The following is a 21,443-nucleotide window of genomic DNA, read 5'->3' as shown; positions in this document are numbered from 1 at the left end:
GCTTTGTCACCCGTAATGTTTTTATTTGATTTTGTTGAATACATGTACAAAACTATTCATTCCCTGATAAATAGACAAGAAAAACTAACTAACCAGAAAATAAAAAGTCATCCAATAGAACTATATGTGATGATTGTCCTTCTTTTTGTTGGATTTTATTGATGGACATTGTTGTGGTTTTTATGTGCCTGGTCATTTTATATCTTTTTTTTTTAATATTCTACGCAGCATATCATCTTCAAGTTCACAATTAAAGGTGTTGTCTTTCAATTATTGGAAAATTTAAATATAAACTTTGTTGCTATTTTCGGGTATTTAAGAACAAAAAATGCGGACGCCACTTTTTGCCTCGAATAAACGGGACGGACTGGTTTTACGTCTCAGATTTTCTTTCGTTTTCTCTTTTAAAGTCATTTGATTGACGCACCCTTGATTTGTTTTGTTCTGTGGAATTGAAAAATAAATTGAGTCGAGACCGCGTATTACCGTTTCCATAGAAAACATCTTTGTAGTTCTGACAACAAGTCCAAATAATGTCATTTTAAAAAGCGATCCGGATCCTCTGCAGCCATTTTCAGGTCCTTTCAATTTGACAATCCTTGGACAGCTCACGCTCGGCGGTTCGCATCTCACTTCGTACTGGTGCAAGTTAGCGTGATGGAAATGACCATCGCATGGTCTGTGATTGTTTTTCCCGTACGCCACTTTGTGACTGACTGGCAAGCCTTTTTCCAACAGATTCTGCTAGCGAAGCTGGATTTTTCTCCGACAGAGTGGAGACCTGTCCATTGTTTGAGGCCTGGTAGCATCCAGTCCAGTTGTCCGCATCATCTCCCGTTCCAAACTTCTCCATGCACTCTGGAAAACTCACCTCGAGTGACGTCGCCCCCTTTCTCTCAGAAGATCCTTCTCCGCTTGTTCCCCATCCGTTCTCTCTAGACAACCATTCAAAGATGATTGGTTTTTCAGTATTTCACATTCCAGTCCCACTATCAACGGTTCTTTGAGAACACCCCTCACCTTGACGTGTCTTCGGTTCACGGCGACAGCAGCAACACCGATCCTTCAGCTCGTAACAGATGATGAACACCACAAGCACGAATGCCAGCACCCCTAAAACGATGACCCACTCTTTGGGACACACTGCAAACGAAGATCAAAAACCACAGCTTGGACTCACTATTAGATTCTTATGGTTTTCTTCCAGATACATCAACTAGCCCACTTGAGATGGTCTCACCTGTCTTCCTCCATGTGGTTCTTTGGCTGCTGTTGGAGGCGCTGACTTCGCAGACGTATTCGCCGTCGCCCATCAGGGGTAGCAAGCTGTTGATGCTGAAAAGTTTTGTCTCCGCCTGCTGGGAGACGTTGGGGATGCTGTCCGGAGCTGGTGCCAACGTGGGCCCGAAGAACCAGCGGATTTGGGGTCGAGGGTAGATTCCCTCCGAGCTGCAGAGCAGTTGGTTGTCTTTAACTCGTCGGATCTGGATCGCGGTGACTGGAGCTTCACGGCAAACATAACACAAAGACAAAAACTATATGAAGGGTCTTCGCGGTGAGGAATCTTGACAACGATGATGCTACGTGCTACTGCTACAAGGCTCATCATAGAGAGTCATTTAGAGCGCATTTTTGCGTTTTGGTGGAACCGAAACAACAGCGTTGCGGTACCTTTTGGTAGCTTTTAGGTAGTTTTCCTGCCAACGTGGGGTGAGACCAGGTTTACCTTCAACGTGGACTTCGAGGGTAGACCAGGTGGTTTCGCTGTCGGTTCCCACGTAGCTCTGGTACGTCCCGCTATCTCCGACGACGACGTTCCTCAGTAGCAAAGACGCGTTCCCCTCTTTGAGTTTTTCCTTGAACAGCGAGGTTCTCCCCCGGAAGCGTTGGTTTTGGTGGGCCAGCTGGTTGGCGTTTTCGTAGAACGAGTGAACGTAAACTTCGCCCGCTGACATGTGGCGCCAGTGGACCACCACGTCTTCTCCCACAGGGAAGCTTGCCTCTAAGACGCAGTTCGAGTTCCAACGGCACCAAACGGGGTCGTCTGCAAAACATGGACGTATTATTCCTTCCGAAAACGACTCGGACGTCCAATCCATTTGGAGTAGGAGGGCGGAGGCGAAGGAACGTTCATTCCATTGGAGTGGGCGTATAGCCACGTCAATGGCAGACGAGTTAAGTCGGTTTCAGCCGGGATAGTCAATAAATGTGCTATTTATAGTCCAGATAATACAATACTTTTGTTTCGAGTATGCTGAAATTTCGTAGTGAAAAAAATCAAACGATACAAGTAGATTTTTAAACATTATTTCTAATGTTATTGTGTTTCAAAATCATATTTTGAGTACTCTTATGGACTACATTTGATATTTGAAAAAAACTGCATTTCAATAAGGAAAAAGTCTTGTTGCAATTTCATCATATTTTCATAGTGACAATTAAAAACAGGTTTGTAGAATACACCCAATGAAAGAAGAGTCAAATGAAATGTATGTCTTTCCAACATATGTCTCAATCATTGATTTGTTCCGCCTCTCATCTCATTAGAAGTTTAAAATCCTGAGTGTCCTAGGTAATATAAAGAGTAAAGTTGAACAGGAAGAAATAGAAATGACAAAGAATTGAATTTGGGCCAATGAAGAAAGGAAAGCCGGATTCCTTCTTACCCGCGACCACCGTTTGCCAGAAGAAGACGACCAGCAGCGAAGCCACCGAAAACATCCCCATGATCTTCTTTATGTGTCAAACGAGCACCCAAACTCGACAAACAGCTCTAATCGTCCTCAGATTCCGCCCACTAAAAACACTCCTTAACATACTTGAGATGGTATTGGCTTATGACAGCACTTAAAATGTCAACAAGAAGCACAGCTTCGTCACTCGTATCAACGTATTGGAGACATGTGGGTTGTTTTGATTTATTTGCAGGAAATAAAATAAACTCTTGAGCGAGCGGTTAGCGCGTCGGCCTCACGGCTCTGGGGTCCTGGGTCCAAATCCAGGTCGGTCCACCCGTGTGGAGTTTGTATGTTCTTCCCGGGCCTGCCTGGGTTTTCAACGGGTACTCTGGTTTTCTCCCACATTACGAAGACATGCATGCTAGGCTAATTGGATTTTATATTGTCCTTAGCTACGAGTGATTGGTTGTTTGTCTCCTTGTGCCCTGCGATTGGCTTTGGCTGGGCACCAATTCAGGGTGTCCTCCGACCGCCTCTGGCCCGAAGTCAGGTGTGATGGGCTCCAGCACCCCCCGTGAACCTAGTGGGGTAAAGCGGTAGAAAATGAAGTCTTCTTGTTCTTCTTGTGTCTACGTTTGACAATGGAGTCTTACAAGACTCGTCTGCTTCGTCTTGGCTTTCGATCACGTTGGCAGCGCTTGCATTTCTTCAGGACGCAATAAATAATGCAGGGTAAAAACACCGCTAACAGCGCTATCACCACCCACAATTCAATGCGCACCGCTCTGGGATGACCTGAAAATGAAGATTGCATTGAAATGACAGTTTTGACAAATAGTATTTTTCTTTTTTTGTGACACTGGAAGCAGAGCTGCAGCAATCGATCGAGTAAATGAGCCATCCAATTTCAATTTAATTTTGTTGGATTAATTGTCTAATTAAAGGGACGTTGTGATGGTAATCTCAAGGCCTTTACTATCTATTTTTTTATGAGGGGAAGATACACTGTCGCCTGGTGGCAGCGCGGAGTATTACAACTCCTTTACCAGCTTTCTCCCGTGAGCATTTTGGATGAGCAACGTAAGCTACCGGGACGAATAATAACCCGAAAATCATATAAATCAATACGTTTTTAATTTATATCGATGTCTAACGATTTTTTAACTTTCTAGGTGAAAGAAGCGTGCTTTTATGTCGACGTGAAGAGCTTCGGTCGTCGAATAATGGCTCCGGTAAGCATGACATGTTGTGAAATGAAGCTTCAATGCTAAACAATTTAAAATTGTGCTCTAATATGTTGATTTGCTAAGCTATTTGTTGTTTTAGAATTCACGACAGCCAATTGGGTTTCTAGAAGTGTTGACTATTAGTATTATAAAGGTTATAATAACGTTTTCGTGTCATGCTAATGAGCGATTAGCACGAAGCTAGCGCTAGTTACGACTAGCTAATTGTTATCAATGCTAGCAGATTGAATTTGAGTACGTACTACTTAATGTAGGTAGTGCTGGTTAATGTGCTTAGTTTTAAGATGTTGTACAAGTAAATTAGTTTATATAAAACACTTTTAAAATATATGTTTGAGAATAAGTTAAAAGCAGTATCAAATGTAAGTAGTGTTTAAGCATTTAGTATTACACAATGTGAATTTTTGATTATATTTTTGGCTGTTAGCTACATTATATAGCGAGATGAATGTGTATGTGAGATGAGTATATATGTTTATGGGATTTACAAATTGTATTTCTTGTAATATACAAGATTTAATCCAATTTTGGGATTTGAGTAGATTTAGCCTTTTTTTGTAAGTGCGCCACAAAATGTGCTGGTCAAAAATAGGTATTGCAAGCATAAACACTTGTTTCTTTGCCTTTCATCTCCTAAATTTTTTTGTCAACACATTAAATATTTGTGATTAGATCCCTCAACGAATTAATAGATGACTGAAATAATTAAATAATTGATCGCTGCAGCTCTAATTGGATCTCACCGTTCTCCGCCAGCCTTAAGAAAACGACGTTAACGCGCGTTTGCGACGCGTTACGCCGAACGCACGTGTATTCTCCGCTACGGTCGGGCGTCAGGTCACGCAGGTGGAGCCCCCCGTCCTCCGACAGGTCCTCCACGTACTTCGCCCAGGCGTCCGCCACGGCGTATTTCTGCCCGGCGCGCCTGCTAGCGATAAGCTCGCTGGTGTTGAAGGTCCACGCGAGGCCGCTTTCGTCGGTCACGGACGCACACCTGATCCTCTTCGACGTGTCGGAGATGTTCAAAGCTGGAAATGGAATTTAATTCAGATTCAGGCCATGTTTACACGACGACGATCCGAAGCAAAATGGCGAGCGTGTTGCTGTTTATAAGCATTGGCGCCACCTACTGTTCCGGAGTACGGAAGTCTGACGCCAACCGAAAGGATTGGGCGGAGTTTTTTGCGTTCAAATTTGAGCAATTTCAGCCGCCCAAAACCCCATGTCGATGATTGGGCTCTCTTCGAACGTCCCTTTTACCCCCGTTGTGACGCAAACCACCCCCGGACCCCCGGTGTGGCGAGTAGAACATCTCACTTGTTCTCCTCCACGTCCCCCTGCCGACGCTCCTGGAACTGCCGACGTCGCAGACGTATTCCACGTCGCGTTCGGCGTGGATCGCCACGTTGCCGACCACGCCGTATAGCAGCGTGCTATCGTTTTGGAGGACCTTGAAGTTCCCGCGGAGGGCGTGGGGCAACGTGGGTCGCGTGGTCCACGTCAGTTGGGGTTCGGGGAAGGACTCCCTTGAGCTGCAGACCAGTTCCTCGTTAAATTCTTCAATCTGGATGGTGACTGGAGCTGGAAAGTGGAAATTCTTGGAAGTCAAGTCAAACAAAAATGTGTTTAATTTATAGAAACATTGTTTTAACAGTGACATTTTGTTTCTCCATTGACCGTATACATTGTGCCAATGGAATCAGGTCACAAAAATATTTAAAGTACTATTGGAGTATTGTAGTATTTTGCATGTTTTGTGAAAGTTTTTTCAGCTAATGTTCTAAATAAAAGACACAGTTAAATCCCAGTCTAGTCGGATTCAATTCAAAATGGACACTCACCTTCCACGTGGAGTTGGAAGAAGAACTCTGATTGGCCCGCCAAGGTGGCCACGGCGCACTTGTACCTTCCCTCATCTCCGACCACGACGTTCTTCAACAGCAGAGATGCGTTGCCCTCTCGTAGCTTCTCCCCGAACAGGGAGGTTCTACCCCTGAAGCGCCCGTCCTGATTGGCCAGCTGGTCGGCCTCGGCGTAGAAGGCGTGAACCGGCGCTTCCTCCTCGGACAGCCACAACCAGCGAACCAGCAAATCATCTCCCGCGGGATAGGTCACCTCTAAAACGCAGCTGCTATTCCAGCGACACCAAACGTCAAGATCTAAAAGAAAAAATCATGAAAACCGGAGTAAAAATTGTAATTTACCATTTCAAGAGGTCAAGAGGTCAGAGATCAATGGCATTCTCATTTGCAGAAGATTTTTGTCATTTGAGATGGAGGATGTGAAGACATTTATTGGCTTAAAGGATTTTTTTAAGAACTTCAAGGGAGTGTCCACCACTCGACCAAAAATGGGCGGTGCTTTGAATTTGGTTGCTTAGGTGGGACAAGTTGAACGTTAGTCCAAGGAGTAGAAATCAGTTTTCAAATGGAAGGAGTACTTATCAAAAGTTATATTACTCCGATCTGGATAAAACAACAACAACAAAGAAGAATTGTTCCCTACCTCCATTGGCCAGATTCCACAAGAAGGTGGCGAGCACCACGCCCAGCGCAGGCATCCTAGATTTCATCACCATGCGGTCGAGTCGTAGCAGAAGCAAAAGTCCGCCAGGTCAAGCCGCGTTCCGTGCGCTTGACTCGGAACGAGTCCAGTTTGGAAATCCTCGCTTCTACCTTCCTCGGATCCGTCTCGTCCGCGAGCGCCCAGGAAAGCTGCTTCGGGGAGGGACTTCTTGCATTCTCCTTAGACTCCGCCCACGCAAGCACGCATGTATGTTATCTCTGCTCCAAGGCGCCCAGGAATATTCATTGAGGACGTCAAGCCGGCTGGCCATTTTCTTTTGGAATCGATCCTCGATTTTTCAAATCCTCCCTCAAAAATGGTGTCAACATTTTTATTCTTATTGGATATTGGAATCCGGAGTGCTCGTTTGTTAGTATGCGATATTTCGAGATCCCGTCGGGCTCCCTTTCAATCTGGGGACTTGTTCGACCTGTCCGTCTCCTTCATTAGCAAGCTGGCGTTTCCGGGAATGATTGAGTCAGATTAGTGCCAGAGACAACTCTTGTTTCCACTCCAACACATTCTGATGGTAACGATCATTTGAGATTGTAAATCCTAATTTGTGCGCAATTTTGTGTAGCACATTTGTGCAGCACTTTTTTGTAGCAAATTTGTGCAGCAATTTTGTAGCAAATTTGTGCAGCAATTTTTTTGTAGCAAATTTGTGCAGCAATTTTTTGTAGCAAACTTGTGGACGATTTTGTGTAGCAAATTTGTGCACGATTTTGTGTAGCAAATTTGTGCGCAATTTTGTGTAGCAAATTTTGGCACGATTTTGTGTAGCAAATTTGTGCACGATTTCGTGAAGCAAATTTGTGCGGCAATTTTTTGTAGCAAATTTGTGCGCAATTTTGTGTAGCAAATTTTTGCAGCAATTTTTTTGTAGCAAGCTTGTGCACGATTTTGTGCAGCAAATTTGTGCACGATTTTATGTAGCAAATTTGTGCACGATTTCGTGAAGCAAATTTGTGCGGCAATTTTTTGTAGCCAATTTGTCTGGCATTTTTTGTAGCAAATTTGTGCGCAATTTTGTGTAGCAAATTTGTGCTGCAATTTTTTTGTAGCAAATTGGTGCACAATTTTGTGTAGCAAATTTGTGCTGCAATTTTGTGTAGCAAATTTGTGCGCAATTTTGTGTAGCAAATTTGTGCAGCAATTTTTTGTAGCAAATATTATGACTAGCACAACTCATTTTATAGACACACCATTTAGTTTTTGCTGAGTGCAATTGTCTCTGCCGCTAATGTGGCCTTCTCAAAGTCAGATGTTGACATTGACGGATCCCCCCTCCCCGGCCCCCGCCGTCCCCCACGGAGAAGACACGAGGTCAGCCGTCACGAGTTGAAAATGTTGCTGTTGTCTCTGGCCTCGTCTACTGGATGACGCTTAGGGAGCACGTGACGTAGGCAGAGACCATAAAGAAAACATTCCGAGCCTAGTTAAGGCATCCACTCGGCACGCCTTCCACTTTGGCCTCCTTTCGCAAAAACATCTGGATTGAATTTCTCCCTTGTGTGGTAACAGCTGAAAACACGGTGACGAAAGGGGACTTTTTCATACGGGAATTTGTTTTAAAAAAACAAACTAAAAACATGGAAACATTCAACAGCTGTGTCCAAAAGTTCAGAAGGTTCTTATCCTGGAATTTCAATCCAAATTCCTTCAATTACAGTTCTTTATGTTTTACAAATTGTGTGTACATAGTCCAGTGTGTGTGTGTGTGTGTGGTGATGGGGGGGTGGAGTCAGGAGAGCGCCGATTGGCTGTTGCATCTGACGGGAAAATGCGTACTGGGCGGGTCTGAAAAGACATGAAATATTTTAAAAAATACATTATGTATGATTATTCTGGTGTAATAATGCAGTACACATGATCTTAATTTATAGTTTTGACAGTCAAAATAGATTGGACGACTATAGTCATTTTACATTTTTTCATAATTTTAATTTGTAAAAAAACAATAGCAAAAAAATTATCATATTTTTTAATGTCTTACTTTATTTTTAATGATATACTATCCATATTATTTTCTCTATTGTTATTTTTATTTTGCTTCTTATGATCAAATAGCTAAAACAAAAAAAATAATTAACACTGCCAATGTTGTGTTTATTATTTTTCAATTCAGATAGTTTGATTGAAAAAAAAGATTAGATTTCTTCTTTAGAACTGCGGCAGTTTCAACACGATAGCACCATCTAGTGGCCGCGAAATGTATGACCTTAGCATTCTCGTAGTTTTTGTACCTTTGACCGAATTCAGCTCCGTCTCTTCCTCGACGTCACGCGACGAACCCTTGGCCGTGTTTCCTGCGACAGACTTGAACACTTAGTTTGTGAGGTGAACGCCCACCCACGCGCCCACCCACGCGAGACCCACCTCTCAGCTTCAAGTAGACCACCATGGCCACTAACGCCAGGGCCGCCACGGCCGCCACCAGGCCCACGATCCACCAATGGGACGTCTGCGACACGCCACGACTGGCTGCGGAGTTCGGGTCAAAAGGTCAGACCCGGGGCCGGGCCTCTGGCGCCCCCCGGTGGCTCACCGTCGGGCGCGTGGATGGCCACGTCGCTGCGTTCCGTGTGCGTGTTGTACGGCATGGCGAAGACGCAGCTGTAGGTGCCCTCGTGGCGGGCGCGCTGGGGCGCCATCAGGCGTAGGGAGCCGTCCCCGAACGGGACCCGGAAGCCGTCTAGCTCCACGTGGCGGTCCCAAGAGGGCGCCGACACGGTCCGGCCCGAGCGGCTGTCGTAGGTCAGGATGTAGGTCGGGTCCTCGCCGTTGGAGAAGCTCCAGCGGAGGGTGGGGCCGTTCAGGTAGGGCGGGGCGAAGCAGGGGATGGTCAGGTCGCGACCCTCCTTTCCTGTTATTGCTGCCAAAGATGGATTAGAAGTGAGCGCCAAAACCACGGGAAGACTTGACCCCGTTGTCCCCCATCCAATCACGTGATCCGAACTGGGGCCGGGTCGTGTTATTTGAAGAAGATCGCAATGGGCTGAAACGCTTATATGTGAGAAAATAAGGTAATTTCAAGAAGCGTCTTTCCTACCGTCCAATCAGCCAAAATAGTAAAGTACCGTTTTTGTTGGTTCTTACCCCTCTGCCGCAAGGAGGACGTCCACGTGGGCCCCCCGTAGGAGGTGCTGACTTTGCAGATGTAGATGATCTCCGGCTGTCCTTTCAGAACCCTCAGCTTGCTGTCGGCCGTGTAGAGCCCCCGTTTGTCGGCTAGCATGCGCGTGACCGGTCGCAGGTCCTCAAAAGTGGGCGGTTCCGTGGCCCAGGTGACTCTGGGCGGCGGAAACACGTCCCGCACCGTGCACTTCATCTCCTCGTAACCGCTTAGCCGTGACACTTCCAGGGTCAGACCTCGGACTGGCGCTACAAAAGTATCGGGACAAAATACCGCTTGTTTTGGTTTGAGAATTGACTTTTGTCTCTCTTGTTGTAGACACGCAGGACCTGGAACCTACCCTCCACTTTTAAGACCACCCTGGCGTCGTGCTCCCCCCGCGCCGAGCGCACGTGGCACCTGTACGTGCCGCGGTCCTTGAGTCCCGCCTCCCCGAGGACCAGCGTGGCGTTGCCGTCCTCGACCGTGGCCGGGAACGCCCCGGCCGGCATCAGCACGTCCTGTCGGAACCAGCGGACGCTGGAGTTTGGCGCCGGCGGGAACGTGCAGGGGAGGTGGCACTGCTCCGACACCACGCAGGTGACTGTTTCATCTGGAGCGGGAAGTCAAGGTACAAAACAAAGTTTAGTTAGCATTATACGTTATCTTTTTCCCCCACCCTCTATCTGTAATTGAACTGAATGCCTTTTATTGTCATTAGACAAGTACAATAAGAGGTCAAGGGTCACCAATGTTGAATTTGACTCTATATTTAATATTTGAGACCTTTTTTATGGTCTACTACAAAGTGGGACCTCACTAGCAACTCTTAAGAGAGCACATTTCAGCTGCGATATTTTCTTGTCCACAAGAGGGAGACATGCATCACCCTTTGGTCTCATTGAACGTCACCACAGTAATTGTTTGCCTTGATTTACGACTTCCGAACTCATGACGCAATGATATTGTAAATTTCACAACCCAGTTGTTAGTGACACGCATTCCGGGCCTGACTTCCTCATCGCAGTTTGCTTCGTCACATTTCTTTCAAACAATAACCAGGGATTTCTTTGGCCCCAATAAGAGGAAGTGGAGCACATACTCATATTTTCCGGTAGCAGAGCGAAGGCGTACCTTGCATACGAACGACTCCTCTTTTTGTCCGCCCTCCCCGAGGCCGTAAAATCAGGAACCGACTCCCCCGACCAATCCCGGGGCGTCGCACGCTAGCGGACGGCACGGACGTTCCCGTCATTCCGCAGAATAGACGCTAGCAAAGCGCTGACTCACTTGGCTCGCTTGCGGCTCACGTTAGCAAAACCAAAACAAAACAAAAATAACCCTCTAATGAGTCGACATGCTCTTACGGAGCAAGAAGGGGTCAGCGTGAGCCCCCCGGCGCATTTTTTTGGAGCCGGTGACCTGTCCCAGCAGGTTCCAGCTGCCTGACTGGGACATTTGCTAGCCAAGACACCAAATGGAGCCACGTACAATTTTGGACATTTCAAATTGAACGTGTCATGGTAAAAAAAAAGTGACGTGGATATTGAAAACTGGGGAAGTCTAGACTTACATTTTGAAAGAACGAAGATCAACTCTTAAAAAACTAACAAGAATGAACATAATTCCATTTCAGTTAGGGCACAGGTGTCAAAGTGGCGGCCCGGGGGCCAAATCTGGCCCGCCGCATTAATTTGTGTGGCCCGAGAAAGTAAATCATGAGTGCCGACTTTCTGTTTTAGGATCAAATTCAAATGAAGTGTATAGATTTATATTGAATTTCCTGATTTTCCCCCTTTTAAATCGATAATTGTTACTTTTTAATCCATTTTTTCTGTGTTTTTAGTTTAAAAATCATTTTGTAAAACCTAAAAAATATATAAAAAAAAGCTCAAATAAACATTGTTTTAGATCTATAAAAAACGGAATATTCAGGGCTTTTAATCCAGTTCTTTTAATCCAATTATAAAAAAATATATCTAAATATTATATCTAAAATGGTCCGGCCCACGTGAAATCAACTAAAGCGGCCCGCGAACCAGTCTGACACCCTTGAGTTAGGATGATGAAAATACCATCATTTAGCTGAAAAGTAACAATATGGAGAAAAATACTAGCGGTTATGCTATAAAATGTGCTAATTACATGAAAACTAAATCCTTCTGGAAAAAAAACGGATGGCAGATTCTAAATGAAAGACCCTAAAGTGTACAGAATGGCTTCAGAAAGTCACCATTTTTCTTAAACCGGCCTCAACTTTAAGAGGTTCTACCCAGAAATGTGATCCAATCGGCTCACTTCCCTCGAGGGGACAAAGACAAAGACCTTTTTGTGTCCTACCTGCCACGATAGCCACGGCGCCGATGATCCCCAGCGCCAAGCAGGCCCAGATCCAAAAGCACGCCGACATGGTTTTTCCCTCCCTCGGCAGCTTCAGTCCATGTTCTTAGCGGACCGGTCGGTCTCCCCTTCTTCAGGTTTTCCCTTTGGATCTGCGCGCTGTTCCGTCCCCCACAAAACCAGAAAAAAAAAGAGCAGGAAGGCGTAATTACAGAGCGGTTCTGGCGGATGCGGACTCGGGGAGACGTAAACGTGACGGGACATGTGGTCGTGCGGGTTTGAAAGCGGGGACATTTGGCTTCTTTTCATCACCTCAAATCCCAGAATCTGAGGCCCCTCTCGCCGAATTCCTTCAAACGCTCTCGGTTTTGACGTTTCTCCGCCGGCCGGCCGACAGCCCGTCACGCGCCGACGCTAAAATAGATTAAGCGCGATGATTGATGATCCGTTAAAAGAAAGTGTAAGTGTAAACTTTGCAGCTGCCGACGTGATAACATTGGCGACCCCGAGTCCTCTTGATTGACAGGAGTAATCGAGTGAGGACAAAAAGTCAAGTACGAGCGGGAGTGCTATTGTTTTTAAGAATTGAGAGTAGTATATGTTGTAGTACGGTGACCACAATCCAGACCCCATTGCCAGAAATTGGGGATCACAGACCAAGAATCCAGTCCAAGACTTGTGCTAAATGGAGACATTTTTGGGGGGTGGGAACCAAGAACGGTATCGAGATTTAAACGGAAACGAGACCGAATGTTTGGGGGACCAAGTCCAAGGGCCGACAGAGACTTGCTCCAAAAAGGGAATGGCCGGTCTTTGGAGAATCCAGTCCAAGACAGCACCAAGATACTGGCTTCGTTTTAGTAGGGAAGACCGAAACTGCCACAAGACCAATATACCAGGTTTTTCGGCACTCAAATGAGGAAAGCAGCCAAGACTATAATGAATTCAGAATGAAGACTTTAGGGCACAGGTGTCAAAGTGGCGGCCCGGGGGCCGAATCTGGCCCGACGCATCATTTTGTGCGGCCCGAGGAAGTAAATGATGAGTGCCGACTTTCTGTTTTAGGATCAAATTCAAATGAAGAGTATAGATGTATATTAAATTTCCAGATTTCCCCCTTTTAAATCAATCATTGTCATTTTTTAATCCATTTTTTCTGTGTTTTTAGTTCAAAAATCATTTTGTAAAATCTATAAATATATTTAAAAAAAAGCTAAAATAAACATTGCTTTAGTTCTATAAAAAACTGAATATTCAGGGATTTTAATCCAGTTCTTTTAATCCATTTATTTAAAAAAAATCTGAATATTATATCTAAAATGGTCCGGCCCACATGAAACCGAGTTGACGTTAATGCGGCCCGCGAACCAACCCGAGTCTGACACCCTTAATTTAGGGAGTCCAACCTAGGATATAACCCCAACTAGAGTTTACCCCAATTCATTACATGAAATCAAGACCCAAATCGAGTCTGAGATGAGAACAGAACCTCAGTTAGTCCCGTTCCTCAAAAAGGATTAGGACTAAATATTCCAACGTTGTCATCAGACCTCTTATAACCAGAGAGTGACCAGATCTTTATCTTGTAAATCCAGTGAAGCGGAAGAACCAACTTTTCCAACATTTAGCAGGTTAGCCATCTTGAATTAGCATCAAATTCTATTTCAACAAGTCTTGTGAGTGAGGCCTCTCAAAAAAACAAAAAAAAGACCAATCCATCCATCCATCCTTCTCAGATGACTGACTGAGAAGAAGAAGAACATGAAGAAGATGATGAACAATGATGGGAACTTACGCAGAGTTGAGGTGAAGTTGCCGGCTCCCAAAAAGAAAAGTACGGCGGACGGACGGAGCTTGTCTAGCTGAACAGGTTATTTCGAGAATGACACGGCTGCTCACTACGGCCGCACTCGCACGCACACACATGCACACGCACACACGTCCAATGGGCGGAGCTTGCTCGGGCGGACGCACCCGCCAACACTTTGTTAAAATGTCAAGGGGGGGGGGGGTTGTTTTCAAAGAGCTTGTTAGCTTAACCCATTCAACTTGAATGCGTTTTATTCATTCAGGTTTTTAACCGGGTGGCCGCCATTGACGGCCGTGGACGTCCAATCTGTTTGAATGGGGAAGGATGGAGTTCTGAGGATGACGTTTGATGCTATTGGCTGGGATGGATCAGCAATAAATGAGGTACATAATCCAAAAATCGCAAAGTAGGCTCACCCCTATTATAACTTTTTTTTTGCTAGTCCTAGTAGCGAGAGTGGCGTACGAGTTTCAGCATGAATTTTCATATTTTTATGAACTTTTAAAAATGTTTTTAATAATTAATAGCAGAAAGAAATGTGAAACAGTGAAGACGTGATAATCGAGGGATTACTGTAATTTAAAAAAAGGCATCAGTTTTTTTCTGACCTTCACTAGGTGGTGCTGGAGCCCATCCCAGCTGACTTGGGCCCAGAGGTGGGGGAGACCCTGAATTGGTAGCCAGCCAATCACAGGGCACAAGGAGACAAGCAACCAATCACTCATAGCTAGGGGCAATTTAGAGTGTCCAATCAGCCCATCATGCATGTCTTTGGAATGTGGGAGGAAACCGGAGTAACCGGAGAAAACCCACGGGGACAACATGTGAACTCCACACAGGTAGACCAACCTGGATTTGAACCCAGGACCCCAGAACTGTGAGACCGATGCATTATCCACTTAACCACCAGACCGCCCAAACTTTCAATTCAATATTTTAAAATGATTGAATTTTTTTTTCTCCAAATGATGTTATTTTTACAAGCCACGCCCACCCAGCACCGAAAACCAGAAAAACCCGAAAACCAGGCAAAATTGCCTTTTTATGACTCTCCTAGGGAGTCCTCCTAGTGGCCAAACGCAGCAACTACAAGCTCAATTCCCATTTTCCCAAAAATTACTTTTGCCGATTGAAAATGGAGATTAATCATCCCATCAGGGCGAGATGACACCTCCCGATTCGCACGTGCCTTTGGGATTAGATTTCTCCCGAGGTATCGGCGGGATTAGCGGCGAGGACGCAATTTTTCATTTTCGCCCGAGAAAAAGCGGAAGGCGCCGTGCGAACAGGTGCTAGATTTTTTTGGGCGCAAAATCCCCATGTGTGTATATATATATATATATATGTGTGTGTGTGTGTATATGTGTGTGTGTGTGTGTTTGTAGGTTAGCCAAAGATTGCTGGCTTTAAGAGGATTATCTCAGCGGAATTAGTGTCATTCCTCTATCGTGGGGAGAAACGTTTTGATATCGATTTTAATCAGAGAGAGGACCAGAGAGAAGAGGAAGGCCGCCACGGACCGGCGCCACCGGAACGGCGACCATGCGGCGGAGATGAGAAGAAGGAGGAGGAGGAGGAGAAGAAGAGGAAGAGGAAGAGGAAGAGGAGCGGGCCCACGCACCGAGAGATGAAGGTGGCCCTTTTGACCTGCTTGACGGCCGCCGCCCTGGTCGCTGCCGTGGTCGGAGGAGGACGCGGCTCGGGACGTCGGAGGCAGAAGGAGGTCTTCCTGGGCGAGAAGAGCAAGTTCAAGTTTGGCGGGTGAGCCACGGTCATTCCTTGAGAGATAGATTTGCAATTTACAGGTCAAAATATGTACAAATGTCTGCTTTTGGGGGTTCATTTAACACTTGAATAGTCTCACAAATGTATGGATGCGTTCACAAAAAGAAGACATTTTCATTTACTGGTTAATGGGTAGCCAGATGTGGCTCGGGAGCCATAGCCCTGCCTGCTCTAATCCAGTAGAACAGTTAAAATAGTCTTCCCATTGTTTTAAATGTAAGCAAAACTCTCAAATTGGATATTATGCATCTATTTTTGGGGACTCCATATTTTTTTCAAATCTATATTTAGTCTCTTGCGACATTTTTTCATTAAAAAAATCATAATAAAGGGACTTTTCAACCAAGGCCAAGTATGATTTTTCTCCGTTTGTTTTCCAGACGTATCGACTACAAACTGAAGAGGCAAGACAGCACCAAAACGCTGCTGATCAAAAGCGAGCAGCTCCTCCGCATCGAAGAGCACGACTTTGCCATGCGACCCGGCTTCGGAGGTAACGCACCCTCAAAAAAGCCGCATCGAAGCGCTCGCCGTTGACCCAGATTGCGGCGCGTGCGTCCACTTGAGGATAGCGTGTTCTCGCGTGTGGCTATTGTGCGAGTCGGGGGGTCGTGCGCCCTAATCTGGATTATATTCCCGCTACGGAACAGATGGAAACAAAAGTGGTGACGTGGGAAAGCGTGACCAAATACGCGCGGGTCACCTGCCTGCATCACCCGCGTTTAAACAAAGATTCTACGAGAAAAAAAAACCAAAAAAACCCTGCAACGTTGTTGGTCTTGAATTTTTGGACGGCATAGTGAGTCAACCTCGCAATTCTGGTGTCGAGGGTTGGTCCTCACTTGCGCGGGTTTTCTCCGGGTGCTCCAGTTTCCTCCCAGATGCCAAAAAACATGCATGCTAGGCTAGCTAATTGAACAAATTGGCTAAATGTAGCAATGAATGATTGCTTGCAGGTGGAAGGGTTGGTCCTCACTTGCGTGGGTTTTCTCCGGGTGCTCCACTTTCCTCCCAGATGCCAAAAAACATGCATGCTAGGCTAGCTAATTGAAGAAATTGGCTAAATTTAGCAATGAATGATTGCTTCCAGGTGGAAGGGTTTGTCCTCACTTGCGTGGGTTTTCTCCGGGTGCTCCAGTTTCCTCCCAGATGCCAAAAAACATGCATGCTAGGCTAGCTAATTGAACAAATTGGCTAAATGTAGCAGTGAATGATTGCTTGCAGGTGGAAGGGTTTGTCCTCACTTGCGTGGGTTTTCTCCGGGTGCTCCACTTTCCTCCCAGATGCCAAAAAACATGCATGCTAGGCTAGCTAATTGAACAAATTGGCTAAATTTAGCAATGAATGATTGCTTGTTTGTCTACTCATGCCCTGCGATTGGCTGGGGGGTCCCCTGCCAGGCTCCGGCACCCCCACCCCGTGAGCCTCGTGAGGATAAACGGTTCAGAAAATGAATGAAGGAGGCCGCATGTTGGAAGAAAGTTGTCAATGCTAGCTAACGAGTCGAAGTTGCTACTAAAAAAAGCAAAGAAATGATACATATTGAAGGAAGTTTGTTTGGCTAAATAACGCGACATTGAAAAGAGCGCATGAGTCAGCGCTTCCCGGTAGCCGTCGTCGTGACGACGCCCTCCGTGGGAGCTTTTCGCAGCCTCATTAAACAAAGTGTTTATCGAGCGGCTGCCACGCTAACGCTCAGGTGGAATTAAATCTCGCCGTAGGAAACTCAAATGCATCAATTGATACAAAGGTATCATGATGAAAGCAAATTGAAAATCAATCAACAGATAAGCACAATAATGCTATTATATAGTAGTCAGTCAATATAAAGAAAAATATGTAAAAGTCCTTGATTGAATTCAATGAATGTAATAGACCACATGTGTCAAAGTGGCGGCGCGTGGGCCAAATCTGGCCCGCCGCATCATTTTGTGTGGCCCGGGAAAGTCAATGATGAGTGCCGACTTTCTGTTTTAGGATTAAATTAAAATGAAGAGTATATATGTTTATTAAATTTCCAGATTTTCCGCCTTTTAAATCAATCATTGTCATTTTTTAATCAATTTTTTCTGTGTTTTTAGTTCAAAAATCATTTTGTAAAATCTAGAAATATATTTTAAAAAAGCTCAAATAAACATTGTTTTAGATCTATAAAAAACGGAATATTCAGGGCTTTTAATCCAGTTCTTTTAATCCATTTATAAAAAAAATATCTAAATATTATATCTAAAATGGTCCGGCCCACATGAAATGGAGTTGACGTTAACGCGGCCCGCGAACCAAGCCGAGTCTGACACCCTTGTAATAGACAATTGACAATTTAAAAAGTAGATTTAAAAAAAAAAATCCAAATAATGGAGTTATGAATTTATTTTCCAATTGCCAGGAGCCGCTATCCCCGTGGGCATCGACGTGCAGGTGGAGAGCATCGACAGCATCTCCGAAGTCAACATGGTGGGTTCCCGAAGCGTGGCGTGGCCCTCAAAACTTAAGCCAATCCATCTTTTTTATTTTGTGTGTGTCCAGGATTTTACCATGACGCTCTACCTGCGCCACTACTGGAAGGACGAGCGTCTGGCCTTCCCGTCCCGCAACAACCGCAGCCGCACCTTCGACTCGCGGCTGGTCAAGAAGATTTGGGTGCCCGACGTTTTCTTCGCCCACTCCAAGCGTTCCTTCATCCACGACACCACCATGGAGAACATCATGCTGCGCGTCTACCCAGACGGGAATATCCTTTACAGTGTCAGGTCAGCCGTACCCGCAAAAAAAAAACGCTCTTTCTGAGCCTCAAATGTTCTGTTGTACACCTACATTTTAAAAAACGGGGGAGACAGAGGACAACCAATCAGAGCTAGGGTTAGCAATTGTTCTCTTGTCTACCTAAATTTAAAAATTAATATAATTTAAAAAGATGGGGGAGACAGAACACAAACAATCACAGCGAGCGTTAGCAATTGTTCGCTTGTATACTTAAATTTAAAAATAAATACAATTTAAAAAATGGGGGAGACAAGACAACCAATCAGAGATAGGGTTAGCAATTGTTTTCTTGTATACTTGAATGTAAAAATAAATATAATTTAAAAAAAACGGGGGAGACAGAACACAAACAATCACAGCTAGCGTTAGCAATTGTTCGGTTGTATACTTAAATTTAAAAATAAATATAATTTTAAGAAATGGGGGAGACAGAGGACAACCAATCACAGCTAGGTTAGCAAATGTTCTCTTGTATACTTAAAAGTGTGCTAACAGCTAGCCTAGCATAGATGTTTTCCCAGAGAAAACCCATGCAGAACACGCAAACTCTAGGCAGGAAAGTCGGAACCTGGGATCGAACCCTCGACAGCTAAAGTTCACGACCCCCCCCAAAATCCCCATCCTTCCCCAACAAAATTTGCTTCCCGGTCGCCCCGGCAACCCCCGCGTAAAGGTCACCCCGGTGCGAGACGGACGGGGTCCGGCGGCTGAATGCTTTTTACCCGTGGTGCTTTCAGGGTCACGGTGACGTCTCTGTGCTCCATGGACTTCAGCAGCTTCCCGCTGGACACGCAGAACTGCTCGCTGGAGTTGGAAAGCTGTGAGATGCGCGGCAAAACGGAAAAAAATGAAAATAAGCCATCCTCCACGCCGCTCGCCGGGTAAATACGTCAAAGCGCCTTGCGCTTCACAGATGCCTACAACGAGAACGACCTGATGCTCTACTGGAAAAACGGCAACGAGTCGCTGAGGACCGACGAGATGGTTTTGTCTCAGTTCTTCGTGGAGCACTTTCATCCCTCCAGCGGATTGGCTTTCTACAGCAGCACAGGTCTGCCGCCGCCAAAAATTGCCTAAAGGGAGGGGAATGTGCTTTTTTTCATTGTTGATCGTTGACTTTGTCAGGTTGGTACAACCGTCTCTTCATCAACTTCCTCCTGCGGCGGCACATCTTCTTCTTCATGCTGCAGACCTACTTCCCCACCATGTTGATGGTGGTCCTCTCTTGGGTCTCCTTCTGGATCGACCGACGGGCCGTGCCGGCCCGCGTCTCTCTCGGTAGGCGGGGACTAAAAACAAAAACAAAATTTTTTTTTAGAGCGGTTACCCTAGCTCAAGTGGTTCGCGGGCCGCTTTAACGTGAACTTGATTTCACGTGGGCCGGACCATTTTAGATATAATATATCGATTTTTTTTAAATAAATGGATTAAAAGAACTGAATATTCCGTTTTTATAGATCTGAAACAATGTTTATTTGAGCTTTTTTTTAAATATATTTTTTGATTTTACAAAATGATTTTTGAACTAAAAACACAGAAAAAATGGATTAAAAAATGACAATGATTGATTTAAAAGGGGGAAAATCAGGAAATTTAATATACATCTATACCAGCGGTGTTAGACTCGGGTTGGTTGGCAGGTCGCTTTAACGTCAACTTGATTTCACGTGGGCCGGACCATTTTAGATATAATATTTAGATTTTTTTATATTAATGGATTAAAAGAACTAGATTAAAAGCCCTGAATGTTCAGTTTTTTATAGATCTAAAACAATGTGTATTTGAGCTTTTTTAAAATATATTTTTAGATTTTACAAAATGATTTTTGAACTAAAAACACAGAAAAAATGGATTAAAAAATGACAATTATTGATTTAAAAGGGGGAAAATCAGGAAATTTAATATACATCTTACTCTTCATTTGAATTTGATCCTAAAACAGAAAGTCGGCACTCATCATTTACTTTCCCGGGCCACACAAAATGATGCGGCGGGCCAGATTTGGCCCCCGGGCTGCCACTTTGACAACTAAAAGTTGACTTGGATATGTGGCCTAGCTGGCGGCCATCTTGGGTGGGGCAACCGACGTTTGGAAACTAGCTAACATGTCGGTATATGGGTACGACGTGTTGTTTTTTGCGCAGGTATCACCACGGTGCTCACCATGTCCACCATCATCACCGGCGTGTCGTCGTCCATGCCGCAGGTGACCGACTCCGCCCCCCCTCTCGCCATCCCGCTTGCCGTCAATCACGTGCGTGCGCCCGCCTTCGCAGGTGTCCTACGTCAAGGCGGTGGACGTCTACCTGTGGACCAGCTTCCTCTTCGTCTTCCTCTCCGTCATCGAGTACGCGGCGGTCAACTACTGCACCACTCTGGAGGAGATGAGGAAGATGAGGAGAGGGAAGGTGAAGAGCGAGAACCGACGATAGCGCCCCCCAGCGGGCAAACGAGCAAACCTCTCCGCGGCTTTTCCCAGCTCCCGTCCACGTTCGATGCCAGCCGGGCCATGGCCTTCGACGGCTGCTTCCACGACAACGACGTGGAGCTGACGCCGTTCTCCCGCCAGGGCGTGGCCTCGGAGCGCCCGCCCCCGGAGCCCCGCCCCCCGGAGGGGCTGCGGCTGCGGCGGCAGCGGTCGCTGCGCGAGAACGTGGACCTCCTGCTGAGCAACAGCTACATGATCGACTCGTACTCCCGCCTGGCCTTTCCGCTTTCCTACCTCCTTTTCAACACCATCTACTGGAGTTTCTACTCCTGAGATATATGGAAATGGTTCCACTGGGAAACTTGGAATTTGGCGATTCTTTCAGTCGCCACAAGAGGCCGCTGGCGCACAAACTCGCTCTAATCTCCGCAATTTGTTTTTCATTGTATATATATGAATTTAAATGGATTCAAGTCATTTACAGTTGCAATAATTTGTATGATAACCCTCATAATGATTTTATTTGCAAGTTTTTGGCTGCCATTGAACGCAATAGACGTCCAATCTATTTAAAAGATGGCTTTATTCATTCCCTTCCTTCACTGATTGAGTTAATTGCAGTAATTCGTACTTTTTCTTGCAACTGGATGTGATGTTTTTTTTGTGAACAGCCGCTACAAAAATAAAAATAAACAATTCCATAAGTCACCCA

General features: G+C 45.4%; 3 protein-coding genes across 9 annotated transcripts; 1 reads left to right on the top strand and 2 right to left on the bottom strand.

The window, feature by feature from the left end:
- Positions 1-2,902: 2,902 nt before the first annotated feature.
- Positions 2,903-7,007, bottom strand: LOC144091626 (uncharacterized). The gene is made up of 6 exons (XM_077624113.1): positions 6,431-7,007; positions 5,767-6,084; positions 5,243-5,506; positions 4,669-4,953; positions 3,332-3,473; positions 2,903-3,258 (listed from the first exon to the last, which is right to left on the bottom strand). Exons 1-6 carry the CDS (start codon positions 6,501-6,503, stop codon positions 3,225-3,227), a joined length of 1,116 nt encoding a protein of 371 aa, XP_077480239.1. The 5' UTR covers positions 6,504-7,007; the 3' UTR covers positions 2,903-3,224.
- LOC144091621 (gamma-aminobutyric acid receptor subunit rho-3-like) lies at positions 3,393-21,439 on the top strand. Of its 4 annotated transcripts, none has more exons than XM_077624104.1 (14): positions 3,393-3,758; positions 3,851-3,910; positions 9,945-10,236; positions 14,018-14,138; positions 15,239-15,516; positions 15,921-16,033; positions 17,927-17,994; positions 18,067-18,290; positions 19,041-19,123; positions 19,217-19,354; positions 19,494-19,581; positions 20,448-20,509; positions 20,580-20,711; positions 20,783-21,439. In XM_077624104.1, exons 4-14 carry the CDS (start codon positions 14,070-14,072, stop codon positions 21,382-21,384), a joined length of 1,857 nt encoding a protein of 618 aa, XP_077480230.1. In that variant the 5' UTR covers positions 3,393-3,758; positions 3,851-3,910; positions 9,945-10,236; positions 14,018-14,069; the 3' UTR covers positions 21,385-21,439. The 4 variants fall into 4 exon arrangements, with proteins under 4 accessions (XP_077480230.1, XP_077480233.1, XP_077480232.1 ...); XM_077624107.1 differs by having other exon boundaries at positions 3,697-3,758; positions 19,429-19,581; positions 20,783-21,204; XM_077624106.1 differs by lacking the exons at positions 3,393-3,758; positions 3,851-3,910; positions 9,945-10,236 and having other exon boundaries at positions 14,020-14,138; positions 15,141-15,516.
- On the bottom strand, positions 7,579-13,879 carry LOC144091624 (cell adhesion molecule DSCAML1-like). 4 transcript variants are annotated; one of them, XM_077624112.1, is made up of 9 exons: positions 13,741-13,879; positions 12,258-12,359; positions 11,946-12,104; positions 9,967-10,218; positions 9,590-9,901; positions 9,039-9,365; positions 8,870-8,974; positions 8,737-8,799; positions 7,581-8,290 (listed from the first exon to the last, which is right to left on the bottom strand). In XM_077624112.1, exons 3-9 carry the CDS (start codon positions 12,013-12,015, stop codon positions 8,235-8,237), a joined length of 1,185 nt encoding a protein of 394 aa, XP_077480238.1. In that variant the 5' UTR covers positions 12,016-12,104; positions 12,258-12,359; positions 13,741-13,879; the 3' UTR covers positions 7,581-8,234. The 4 variants fall into 4 exon arrangements, with proteins under 4 accessions (XP_077480235.1, XP_077480238.1, XP_077480237.1 ...); XM_077624111.1 differs by lacking the exon at positions 12,258-12,359; XM_077624109.1 differs by lacking the exons at positions 11,946-12,104; positions 12,258-12,359; positions 13,741-13,879 and adding an exon at positions 10,740-11,054 and having other exon boundaries at positions 7,579-8,290.
- Positions 21,440-21,443: the final 4 nt, after the last annotated feature.

The sequence above is a fragment of the Stigmatopora argus genome, chromosome 17, assembly GCF_051989625.1.
Source record: "Stigmatopora argus isolate UIUO_Sarg chromosome 17, RoL_Sarg_1.0, whole genome shotgun sequence".
Taxonomy (NCBI): Eukaryota; Metazoa; Chordata; class Actinopteri; order Syngnathiformes; family Syngnathidae; genus Stigmatopora; species Stigmatopora argus.
This window is presented reverse-complemented; position numbering and strand designations above follow the sequence as displayed.